This window comes from Balearica regulorum, chromosome 3, assembly GCF_011004875.1.
Source record: "Balearica regulorum gibbericeps isolate bBalReg1 chromosome 3, bBalReg1.pri, whole genome shotgun sequence".
Classification (NCBI taxonomy): Eukaryota; Metazoa; Chordata; class Aves; order Gruiformes; family Gruidae; genus Balearica; species Balearica regulorum.
In genome coordinates, this window is record NC_046186.1 from 93,733,859 (window position 1) to 93,747,322 (window position 13,464).

Sequence of the window (13,464 nt, forward strand, 5' to 3'; positions counted from 1 at the left end):
GAGTGCTTAATATTGGCCTACAGGTCTCAGCAATAACAAGGTAGGCAATGACTCATTCAGAAAACACAGTATTTTCTTCACTTGGACAAACACTTCTGAACAAAGAGAAAAGTGTTTAGGATTGGTTCTAGTATTTTTAAGCTCAGGTTACAGGTTTTTAATATGTAACAGCATGTGTTCACCGATTTGAGTTTCTTAGGGAGCTCAGATGTATAGATAGGTCAAGATCCAAGAAATCAATCCCAATTATTTTTTCCAGTTTTCTAATCTTCTACTGATGAATCATGAGAGGCTGAATCCTGGACCTCTCCTGTTAAGGGATACAGAAAAATGTGCTCCAGTGGATTCAAGAATATTACTTGCAGTGCTTTGAAAAGCCTAAATATTTAGACAGGAAGGTGACTAAAACATTATCCTCTTTGTTACTAATATGGTTAGGGATTTTAACCAGAAAAGTATTTTGCAATGATAACTTGAAGTTAAGTTAGTTAGGTGGCACTTTATGGATAACTAAGTTCCTTGTGTTACGTTCCGTGTTTACTTTAGGCTGTTTTCTTAAAAATATAGTTTAAATTTATACTCATAAGAATGAAACAAAATATTGGCTAAACACTTCTTTGTTTATAACAACTTCTCCCCAAGGAGTAAATCTTCTCTTCCACTTAATAATAAATGATATGGGATGGACTGCACTGAGCACTCTTTTTCATTAGGCTGATGTGCATTTCATGGCAGCGCTTTGCTGTGAGTCTTTTTTAGTTTGTTTATACACGTGTCATTAAATTAGAGCACTCTGTTTCTGCTGGTTTCTTAAACAAGCAATGATGGCAGTGGTGGCCCTCAGCTAGAGAGTGAGGGGACACACGCTCTGTGCTGAGAGCTGCTGACCCTCTAGGAGCTTAGGAAAGCTGAAAGGTTACCAATCATGTTTGCTGGGATTTGTCCATATTGCAGCTATGACTGCCATCTTCTAATACACACATCATAAACCTGATGAAATCATTGCTTTGCTAGCAGTAAAAAAGATTATTTTTTCAAATCTCCTTGATTTGTTTTATGTTCCTTCAGAGTCTTTGGCATTTTGAGACCACTCTTGGCTTTCAGTCAAGTTGTTTGGGGGAATATCAAAACAGAAAATAGGGCAGAAAGCAAGGGTTTTGCTTCGTTTGTGCTAGCTGCATACAAACATAATTCACATTAGCTTTGTCTGATTTACATTGGCATAAGCACAGGTGAATCAGGCCCCAAATCCCATCCTTCATACTCCTTTCTATCTAGTCAATTAACTACTTCTTTAAGAAATGATTGAAGATGTTACTTTTACATGAATATGGAAGAAATACAAAGTGATTTCATACCTGTAGATTCGTTGCCTCTTCAGACCACCAGACTTCAAAGTCTTTTTGCAGCTTCATCTTGACTTTTTCCATAAGAAGCTGCAGGTGCTCAATCTCTATCTTCAGCCCTTTCAGGCGATTGAACATTGTTTTATAACTAATATGAGAAGAAGAAAGTGTATTACAGATGTTTGAACACATATCTGAACAAAGCTTTATCCTACCTAGAACAGTTACAGATTTAAACTGCAAAAGAATGTATAATAATCAATCAGAGATGCAGGGGACACAGACAGAGTGGTGGTAGGAAGAGACATCTCATATTTTATAAAAGCTTCACTGGACAGTAAGCACAAGGAACTTATCCCACAAAGCTTTTCTTTCACTAAAGAAATTAGTGAAATTCAAGTGTGATCAATGTTGATTAACAATTAAAATACAGGCTCAATCAAATATGTCGGTTATTTCTTTTGATTTCTCAGCATGTTACCATTAATAAACAACTGGTCACCAGTCTGGATTCAGATAGGAGCTGAGCACTGATTCCCCTTTCAGATGGAAGCTTCATTAATGAGGCCCCTTGGCTAGTTGGAGATTTACCAGTAATATGAAATAGTCAGAAGTTGCCTCACAGATTGCACATACCATAAATGCTAGGAAATTATTTAGAACTGATGTCCTTGCATCTATTTTCTTTTATCCTCCTGGCTACAGCGACATTAGAACAAACAGGATTGGTTAACCGATGTGTATTCTGCATACTATTTATGCTTAGTCAATCCTGTATAGCCTAAAGGTTTTCCTTAGGTCAAGGCAGGCAGGACACGTCTGAATCAACCAAAAATGTTCACAATACATTTGTATTCAAACAACAAGTTTCTAACACTAATCCTCAGGGAGGACATTGTTGGTGACAGCGACAGTGTGATCCGGTGCCCTCACCAAGCTTGCCAACAACGCCAATCGGTGTGGCGTGTTTGACATGCTGGAGTGAAGGGATGCCATCCAGAGGGACCACGACAGCCTTGAGAGGTGGGCCTGTATGAACCTCACCTTGTTGAACTCCAGTTCAACAAGGCCAAGTGCAAAGTCCTGCACATGGGTTGGGGCAATCCCAAACACAACTACAGGCGGGGTGGAGAGCAGATTGAGAGCAGCCCTGAGGAGAAGGACTTGGGGGTGTTGGTGGATGAGAAGCTCAACATGAGCCGGCAGTGTGCTCTTGCAGGCCAGAAAGCCAACCGTGTCCTGGGCTGCATCAAAAGAAGCATGACGAGCAGGTCGAGGGAGGTGATTCTCCCCCTCTACTGTGCTCTTATGAGACCCCATCTGGATTACTGCATCCAGCTCTGGGGTCACCAGTACAAGAGTAATGTGGAGCTGTTGGAGCAAGTCCAAAGGAAGGCCATGAAGATAAGAGGGGTGGAGCACAGGTTGAGACAGTTGGGGTTGTTCAGCCTGGAGAAGAGAAGGTTCCAGGGAGACCTTATTGCAGCCTTCCAGTACTTCAAGGGGCCTACAGGAAAGCTGGAGAGGTACTGTTTATAAGGGCCTGTAGTGATAGGACAAGGGGTAATGGCCTTAAGCTGAAGGAGCATAGATTTAGCTTAGATATAAGGAAGAAATTCTTTACTGTGAGCATGGTGAGGCACTGGAACAGGTTGCCCAGAGAAGCTGTGGATGCCCCATCCCTGGAAGTGTTCAAGGCCAGGTTGGATGGGGTTTTGGGCTACCTGGTCTAGTGGAGGGTGTCCCTGCCCATGGCAGGGGGGGTTGGAAACAGATGGTCTTTAAGGTTCCTTTCAACACAAACTATGCTATGATTCTACGACATTAAGCTATTTTAATTTATTTTTAGCCATTAGTCTAAGCATAAATTGTCCCCACTCATGTACTGTGGCATTTTACAGACAAACCAACAGCATATACACAAATTTAAAAACTATTAGTAAACCACAAAGCTGACATTTTCAAAATGTCAGAGAAAACCTTGAGGGCAGTTGTGTGTGCAGAATTGTAATTGGAATACACTATCAGTATAATTTATCTTCTGGAGGATGGCAGAAGTTTGAGACAGAAGTAATACCTTTTTTTCTCTTCTTCAATTTGTGTTCGAAGTTTCTCTTCTACTGGATCAAGTGTATTTAGCTCTTCAGAAGGACTGGAAACAGCTATAGGAGAAATGACCACATGTAAGTAATGACCATATGATGTCTAAAGAAGCAACTTTTAATTAGAATAAAAACTATTTTTTAAGAGGAAGGTAATGCAATGTGGGTCATTAACCTTTTGTCACTTCTGTAAATGTTTCTTCAAATTCCTTATTTAAGCCTTACTTAGTATAAGAAACACTCCATAATTTCAGTGATTAGGTGCTTTATTATTTTTATTTTTTTTTAGTAAAGACTGGAATATTTATTTTAGATATGAATAAAAGTGAGTTTGCCAGTCCATTTTAAAAGTTAATCTTTGGCATAAAACCCTACCAAATGCATTCAACCTGACAGTTTTGGCTACAAAGACAAGACCAGAAGAAGCAAAGTTGTCGTGAAAAGAAGATACAACAGTAGCTGTGCTGATGCCTGGAAATACAGTAACAGAAGGAAGAGTAAAAGACAAATCCTGAAGGAGAAATTAAATTTGGTAAGCAATAAATTCAGACAATTAGTATAAATAAGGAAAGTGTCCTGAAACTATGTGAGAATTTTTTCAAGGTAAAGGAGAACTGAGGAAATACCTTACGAGTAGCCTAAGTTAACCTAAGAAAGCAGCTTAGGATTTCCCTATCTTATAACTGAGCTAGTTAGCAGGTAATACACAATCTGCTTATTCTGAGAGATGGCAAAACAATCTTTCCATTATGGGTTATAAGTTCAGCAGTGGAAGGAAATGTAAAAAGTTACCTACTAGTATTACAACAGTTTCTGTTTCTAGGATGAATGAGAATAGTTTAAGGTTCCCAAGAAAACGTTTAACCTTTTTAACTGAAGAAAAATGAAAAAAACAAAAGATTTGCTGTATAATACATGTAAGTTTCCATCCTGACTATTATTTCTGCCAAGAAAATAAATTCTATGTCAACCTGTCACGAGGCCTGAGGAGTGCAACCTCTCTTCAAGCAAAGGAATTCTGTCTGGAACAAGAGGGCAGTAAAGACCCCTCTCTGCCTGTCAGTGCGCCAGCTGAAAGCATTAATCTTTGTTGTTGCAGCCTGTAGCTTAATACAGATGAAGCTGAAAAGCATTTTATTTCATTTAGAGTACTCAGGTCAAGCATGTTAATACATACAGCCAAGGTGGACAAAGCCCATGCGCAATTCTCATTTCATACATTGAAAGGCTTTGCTGGATGTGCAGGTTACAAAAGAAGGATAGGGTGAAGACATTTGTGGTGGAGATGGTACCCTCAAAAGTATTACACTGCTTGGAATGTGAAAGTGAACATGCAAGCCAGGAGGTGCAAACATCACGGCAAAGGAGATGCTATAGCAGTGGCATTGTGTAACAGGTTATAACCAAGCACAGTAGATAATTAGAAGGCCATAATATCATGCTAGAACCTTTAAGGAAAACAGTAAACTTTCCAATGATTACAGGGGATCAGGATTTTCTGATTTGTCAGATTTCATCCTCAGGAGGAGGCATAACGTGGAAAAGCGCAGAGCTACCCAGGGAACTCGAGGGGAAACACTCTGCAGATCTCCTGAGGGTCCACACTCGTTCTTCCCTTCAGAAATATGCAGCATCCAGCCTTGAGAGAACTGTGCTTTTGTGGAACAAACTGAAATGATTTAGGGAGTTACTGCCTCCCAAGTGAGCCATGCTCACATGTGAGCATCCTTAATATGTTCCTGTGCAAAGCCAGCCAGGCTTAGCTTGAGCTGTTTTCAGCAGTGGTTAAAGGGGACTCTCCCAAGCACACTGAAGTGCATTTGGCCCATTCGCACAATCTGTTATGGTGTCTGAGTTCAGGAGGTAGCAGCTCTAGCCCCTTATAATGAAGAGAAATAATAAAGAGTGGAAGACTGTAACATCTTAAAACGTTAATGCTGTTTCTGAAGTGAGAACTTCCCTACATGAAAACATCACCAAATTCTGCTAGTCGTTACAGAGTGATGCAAGGCCATAATATTGCAGCTTTCCTTCCTGATTTATTTGGACATTTAGTACTTGGAAAAGTATTTTTGCACTAGCCCTCAAAGGGCAGCCAAACTTAGGTGGAATTAGATCACTTATCCATAAAAACACCAAGAAAAATGTTTTTTCTGCTGCCTATTATACTCTGTAGAAGGAATTATTTGGTTGTAAGTTACCCTCAGAAATAATAATAATAAAGCCTTTTATATGAGACAAGTACTTCTATGCAACTGAGGCCCCAGCATCCTCAACCCTGAATGCAGCTATGCCCATTATCTCTGGCAATATGCTGGTGATAAAAGCAAGAAACACAGCTGTGGGCAAGGTGAGCAGCACAAAGTTTTGTATATGCACACCACAGAAAGACATCAGTACACTGCAAGCTGATGTGGCCCCAGCAGCAAAAATAGCATTGCATCTTTCATCACGTAAATGGCTAAAACTTAGACATCCATCAATGTGTTCCAGTCACAAAAGCAGAAGAGCTCTGATCACAGCATCAGGTGAAGTCCAGTGGTAAATCAAATCTAGGACATGCCTACTTGGGGACTGCTTCCTAAGTTCTCTGATGTCTTTTCCCACGCTGTTGCAGTCTCCACTTCAGCTTTTTGTCATGCTTGCTCATTGCAACAACACGCCTGTGAACTGAATAGCAATCTGCTCTAAAGACTAAACCTTTTTGAGTCTGCCTACTGTAATATATACAGATGAAGACATGGCTTTTTCCTAATGTTCCAGGCAAAAGAGATCTATGGTCTGGTGCAGCATATTTCGACCCTTTTGTTTGCTGCTGCTTCTGCCTTCTCATTCCTGGCTACTTCGTTCTCCCCTCTTCCCTTTACCTTTCCTGAATCCCTGCAGTGGGCTGGTTCTGCCCCTGGGTTTCTGCTGCTGCACCTCACACCCCTCTCCTCCCACCAACTACAGCTGAAGGTAGGTAGCTAAGGCAGAGGTTACTGGCTCGTTGTATCTCACGTCTAATGTTAGCATTCTTCAACAGGCAGGCTCATTTATTTTAAAATAACATGAGAGGGACAACTGAGTGAATAGACAGCAAAATGTAGAAGCATAATATTTACTCACAAGTTTAAGATAGATACCTAAGAAGAAATACTTTCTTTTTGCTACAGGTTTTTATGTCCCTAAAGAGTTTCCTTTTATTGTATGTATCTGCTGGCCCATGCGGAAACAGAAAATATTTATTGAAACGTCAAATCATTTTATCTATGTATTAACCACATATATATGAAGTACATGTAAATGAAGAAAAATTGAAAATTCATGAGACCAACTTTTGCTCATATATATTAAAAAATTTGCAACACATGAAAAAGTGCAGAGGTGCTACTGCTGAAATATTAACTACCAGATATCACTTCTGCAACTGCATAGAAGGTTACAAAGTGCTACCTGCTTTGTTCACTCAGGGTTGACTTTTAATTAATTGATTGACAGTTTGGCATATGAAACTTGATTGTACAGTCTAGCTCTATGCTTTTAGTGCATCAACTGAGATCAGCCATTCAGCTGATGTGCAGTATCACACGCACTTTTAGTGCCCCAGTGGTTTCTCCTGAGAAACAAATGCAGTTGGTGCAATTTGATCCTGGATAATGCAGACCCAGGTTTCAGGGGTGCCGGGGAGGTATGATGTGCACGTTTAGGAAAACATTGCCTATGCGTATACTAGGGGTTTCTGTTGGCGCACCTCCATCCAATTCTGTACAACAAAGTTATTTCAGCAGAAGTCAGCAATGTACTCATAAGGACTATTAGTTCCTTTACATTAGCATAACTGCACATACAGCTGAGTGGCAAAACCTATGAACCCTACACTGTGAAGTCTTTTGTTAAGAGTACTAGGTCACTTGAAGTAAAGAAGAGATTTTGATAGTGCTGCATTGGGTAGTGAAATAGCTAGCAACTTTTATTTTTATCTCTAGGCTGTTTTTGTCTGATCTTCAGATACAACCCGTTTGGTGAAGTGAGGCACAGGATACAACTGATACCAGCTGCCTGCTTAGAGAGGGAGGTGAGCTCTGCATGAGTTGACACTCAGCTCATTTCATAAAGGTTTGTGGTTTTGGCTTCTATTTTTCATAAACAAGATTGTAAGAGGCATTTTAAGATATAATTATTTTATTCTAATGAAAGGGCCAGTTTTGGAGCACAGGAAGTAGTGAATTTTACAACACATTCCACGTCACCAAATCACACAGTACCAGAAAGAAATTATAGCACCTGCTAAGTGGATCACTATTTCAAAGCATCATGGCAAGCATGGACGAAAAACATTATTTCTAGGATAAGATACCAAGTGCTATCACCATAGTTTACTGCAAGCTGGCAACAACTTGAAATACTATGGCAGATTCTTGTCTACAGTCAGAAAATTTTGCAAGAAACTCTCTGTGACCCTGAACTTTATACTCTCTGGGGTGCTCATATATTTCTTGACCTGAGTGTATCCTAGAAGTCAAACTCCTAGGGATTTATTGTCCTGTGCCTCAAATAACATTGTGCCCTGCCCTCTAGCTGTACTTCTGCAGTCAAAGATTTTCACTTTTTCACTGGAGAGTCTTGTGTTTATCTGCTTAAATTTATAGTCACTTGAAGTAACCAAATTCAGAATTGACTTCGGTATCCAGTTAATATTTTTACTGCTTTATTTATCAGCTTTCCAGCTTTTGGCAAACTTGGGCTTTAATGCTTTCAAACTGGAGCATATGCTGTCATTTGCATTTTTTAAAAAGAACTACCCGTCCCTCATTATTCCGGACCAGCTTGCAAGTAATTCTCCCCTTCTTTTTTCTTATTCCTGTCGTGGGCCTTGTTGCTGGGCACCACGTGTGTACCTTATCCAAAAGCAAAGATGAGTATGCACAATGAAGCTCAGGAGAAGACAAAAATACTCTCATGTCTGGAAGAGTTTCTAGTGTGGGTTTTAGAGCAATTTACCCCTAATCCTAATGTAATAGATTTTTTAACATTTCAGCCAGCTGGTCATAGGCATACAGTGAAACAAACTGTCGTATATTCAGCACTTTACAAGTTAGTGCATGCGTGTGGGATTAAGGGCACATGTATTTTGTTGATTTTTATTTTAATCACTGAATTTAGTAAAAGGGCCCATTAGTATGCTGCTTTTCTTTGTATCATTGTATTGTTTATTGTTTTACTGGCTTAATATTGGCTCAAACTAACTGACTTACGATGCACACCTGGAAAGCGGAGCTATTTCTTCTAGTGTCTGTGAGCAGTTTTAGCTAAATACAGACTCACACTTAAATTCCCTCAAGTTTCTTCTTTGAAACAAGTCATCTATATATTTGGTCCTGAAAATACACAGCATATGAAACAAGGCGTTGCCTTCATGTCAGCTGCACTTGAGCCATGAGAGTTTCTGAAACCATTGTGACTAAAAGTTCTCTGTTGGTTTCCAAATATACATGTACAATATACTGGAGGGAAAAAAAATAAAAAGCAGCTTCAAGTTTAATATGTTCTGTATAAACCAGTTGATCTAGTGGAATAGTAACATAGATGGATCTTAATCAGGAAACCCCTACTAACTCAGATTCTTACCTACCCGTAATAAATATATTTTACCATTTGATTACATGAGGTTATTGTTGCATCATGTATCTTGTTCATAATATTTGGTAAAAACATAGCTGATATTTGAATGATCTTTCTTTGCCTCCCAAGAAGGGGTATGGTTTGTCCACCATAAGTTTTGAGGCTTTGCTAGTATTCATTTCTACAACATCCAAGAGCTTTCATGAGGAAAAAAAAAAAGTCTCTTTGCTAAGTTTTGTCACGCTCTTCTTGAAAAAACAGGATGGAAAATACTTCTGAAGTTGGATGCTTCTCATAAAGATCAGACATTTAGGAATACACTGCTGCCAATGTGCAGACCGCAGTTGCAATAAGACAGCACCATAACTTTTATAAAGCAATGCCTGGTCGAGATAAGAACTTGACTGACAATAACATAGCACAACTTTACTGAGAATATGAAATATCTAAGGGTGCTAAAGATGCAGTCACACCGAGTGTCACAGAGCATAGAAGAGATACTGAAGCTTAGTTCATCCATATTTCTTGCTGGGGATTCTCAGTTAGGCAGATGTACAGGTCTCAGCTCTGAGAAGTGCCAGCCTCACTGTGCATGAGCAATATACATAGGCATGCACAGTAAATTCTGTGCTTGCGCGTCACATTTAGGAATGCAATGTACACAGCAACTGTGGGATCAACTCAACAGGACTAATGTTTTCTAAAAATAATAGGAGTTTTACGTGCATTCTGTGTGGAACTCTGGTGGTGGTGGTCAGTACAAACACTTGTGACAATGCCCAAAAGCATTTATTTTGGACTGTACGCTTAATTTATAGCAATGTAGTTTGAAAGAATACTAAGGAAAAATAAGCTTACATGTTTTATACTTAACTGCTTCTGTTTCAGCTGTGTATATGTATAGATGGGTCATGCAACAGATGTGTCACTTCAAGTTAGACAATAAAAGAGGCTTTGACCTTGATTCAAGAGGTGAACACTAACCAAACAAATGTATATGGCAGTATAAGCCTGAACAATTTTGATCTTTCTGCTACAAGGTATTAGTAAAAGACCTTTCATCTGCAAGAGAGAAGTAGAGGAGATGATGGAAAACAGAAAGCTAAAATACACCTTTACTGGTGAAATCAATATATTATGAGCATGGGGTTGCACCGTACAGTGTTTAGTTTAACCCTTGCCCCAAATAAGACAAAAGGTATTGGGCCTGAAGCACCTCTATCACAGATCTGATTTTTTTTTCTGCGCAAATAACAGAGAACATGTGCTAAGACCCCACCTGGGTTAAGTGTACAATAAAGATGACAGTACTACAGAAGTTTTGTTTCCACTTTCCCACCTGGCTACTCCATTAGCCCTCTAAAGGAGTTTCCCGAATGCTTATCTAAATTTTGGTATGATGTATGAGTTTTCCAGAAAATTTCTCAAGCCACAACCATAGATTTCATGTCAGCAGGAATGTTATTCTTTAAGAAGATTCACTCTGACATTGCTTGGTGTTCTGGCACAAGTGCTAGATCAGGGCCATATACAACCTGGGCAGTTGTAGGGACCAGATTATATTTTTGGGCCCCTCTGTCCCTGCTGGCCACACTCATATCCCACACTGAGTGCCACACTTTTGCTGGTCCTCCCACGCACGTACCCATCAGCTGTAGCTGCAGAACAGCTAAGCTGTGTGTGCTAGGCCACCAGCTCAAGAAGGTGCAAGAAGTATACAGGTATTTAGGCATTTCTCTTATCACAGGCAGCTCTTTCCTATGACCTATGAAGGAAAGGAGATAGAGCTTGATGTTCTGGCAGCTGCTGGCTGAATTACACTGTACTGAACACTGAGAAGAGACAAACCTGACATATCCAGCAACAATTACAACTTATCCACAAGATTCTTATCCGGAGAAATATATCCAACCTCTGCACATCTGTGGGATATTATTGGTAACTACTTGTTCCAAGTCATTATTTTCTTTGATCTTAAACATGCAAAAATTTTTGAGCAAAGAAATGAATTAATTTCTTTTAGCCATTTCAGCAAAATGTAAAATGGAAGAAGTTTTCCACCAGATGTGCAGCTTGTTGTGAAACACTGGATATCACATTAGCCATGCTATTTGTCATTCACTCCTTGTCCTGTGTTTTACATGATCAGACGGAAATTGCTGTTCTAGGTCTGACCTTTACCTTGAAAAAAATGAAAGCAAATACGGCTGTGAAAGAGTTCCATTCATTGTTTATGGTTCATTAGATTGCAGAACATTTGTTTGTTACAAAGATTGCTCACAGAAGAAACCTTGACTGATACAGAACTAGTCAAGCTGCCCAACACACTCACTGGACATGGCCAGAAGAAAGAAGTTTGCAGCACCTTAAACTGTAAGTTATTCTTAGTTATCCTACCAGCTTTTCAGAGCCAACAGAAAGAGCCAAAAGAAAGACCCATGACTCTGATATACACCGAAGCTAAAGCAAACAAGCTTAGGCCTAGAATCAGTAGAGTGTGTGCCTAAAACCAAGTTTATTTTTTGCTTACTCCACCTCAAGTTCTGTCTTAGAATTACTGAATCGCTCTGGTTGGAAGGCACCTTGGAAGTCTGCACCTTGGTCCAACCTACAGCTCAAAGTTGGGTGAAAATTTAACAGACGAGGTTGTCCAGACATGTTGTGAAAAACTCCTAGGACAGAGATCCTGCAAACTTCTCTGAGGTCCTCTTTCAATGTGTAACTATCCTCATAGCATCTTTTTCCCAATATCTTACTTTCAGTAGACCAAATTAGAGAATCGTGAGCTTCATCTCCCAATTCTGTCTTGCTTACTTACTAGTCACCAGGAGGAGTCTCTAAATAATAATAATACAATTCACACTGAACTTTTCAGTATTTCAGAAGAAATACTTATTGCAAGAAAGCTTACAGAGACTGCAAGCTGTTCCAAAACCAGTGAAATGCTAAAGTCAATGTCAATAAAACTGCGAACTGGATAGCTGTGCTACAAGTTCATGACTCCTAATAAAAACATCACTTGATCCAAAGACATCTTTGCTCTTTTTTGAGATCTGATAAGCTGGAGTGGGTCACATGAGAACTTTAATAGGAACACATGAGTAATCTCAGAATTTTCTGACAGTTCAGGAGAACATTTTTGTAAAGATTTCCAGTAAAGATGCAGTTCTCGAAGACAATGAGAGAGAAAACTCATGGCTGCCTCTATAATTTAGCATTGCACCTAGTAAAATCAGCTAAAAAGAATAACAGAAAAACCACAGCAACAAATAAAACTACAAAAGACCCTAGAAAGACTGAAGAGAAACTTATGGAAAGAAAGGTCTGTGTGGGCTTGAGACCTGATGGGACAGATTTAAGAAGTGTCTTCTTATTAGCATATACTTCTACAATTCTAAACTTCATTCCTACATAATACTGGGATAAACGCAAAATGTATTACCTAAGAAGAAACCTCAAGTACTGCTGCAAGGGAATCGTTGCTGCTTGTCTAGCTGCTGCTTTGAATCTGTGGTTCTTTTTCCTGATTGCGATCATCTTTACAGAAAAACTTGGTACATACAAAAATACAAAAGCTCTTCAAGAGCTCAAAGTTTTAGACTTATACTGTGCTGACTTGAAGCGCAAAATAGCATCTGAAACCAAGAGAGTAATTCTGTTATAGTGTGTAACTTCATAGTTACCACGGGCTTTTTCCCTTCAAGACAAATCTGGAGCAACTACAATGACTTAAATACACTGCAGTAACAAGAAGCTATAAAGATCCTCTATTGTACTTATAATATCTTATATAACTACTTATATATGTTTTCAAAATTATTTGTCCATTAGTATTTCAAGCATTTGTTTAAAAACTGATTTGGTGAATATTTCTAAAAACACTTCATATGTTACAATAATTGCACAAAGCAAATTCAAAAGTATCTTTATCTTTGTCAGAGTAAACCTCTTATTTTAAAAAAGGCAAAGAGGCACTGGTTTCTGAATTGTCAGCCAGTTTTGCTATAGATATCTTTGTCTTAGCGATAGTGAAAAATCATCAGCTTTTTTAAACAAGCACAATCTTACCAGCTTTCTGTCAGTCTCAGAATTCAAAAAATGAACCCTAATGCAAAGCATCTCTGATTTTTTTTCCTTTGAAATAGACTGAAGAAATGAAACCCATCACTAAAAAGAGTGGCCTTGATACCACTAGAGGTCACCCTAGGAATAAAATCAGTGCCCTGCGTGCACAAGAGCAATGAACTTTTACAAAAACACCACTTCTGCTTGAGATTTCAAGCGCAAATATATATAAGAACATAACTCACAGAAACATTGTGCATATCAAAAATGTGAATTTCTAAGAGAAATCTTTCCCTATTCTGAGGCCATTGCAAACTGACTATGCTTCTTTTTTATTTTTTATTTTA

The 13,464-nt window shown here is 39.0% G+C and overlaps 1 protein-coding gene across 4 annotated transcripts in view; it reads right to left on the reverse strand.

The window, feature by feature from the left end:
- KIF6 (kinesin family member 6) overlaps window positions 1–13,464 on the reverse strand; it is a 175,527-nt gene that overhangs the window by 16,772 nt on the left and 145,291 nt on the right. For all 4 annotated transcript variants that reach the window (XM_075749021.1, XM_075749020.1, XM_075749024.1 and 1 more), the window contains 2 exons: window positions 3,424–3,508; window positions 1,359–1,494 (listed from right to left, as the gene is read on the reverse strand). In XM_075749021.1, the coding sequence (XP_075605136.1) occupies window positions 1,359–1,494; window positions 3,424–3,508 (221 nt within the window). The remainder of the gene's footprint in view (window positions 1–1,358; window positions 1,495–3,423; window positions 3,509–13,464) is intronic.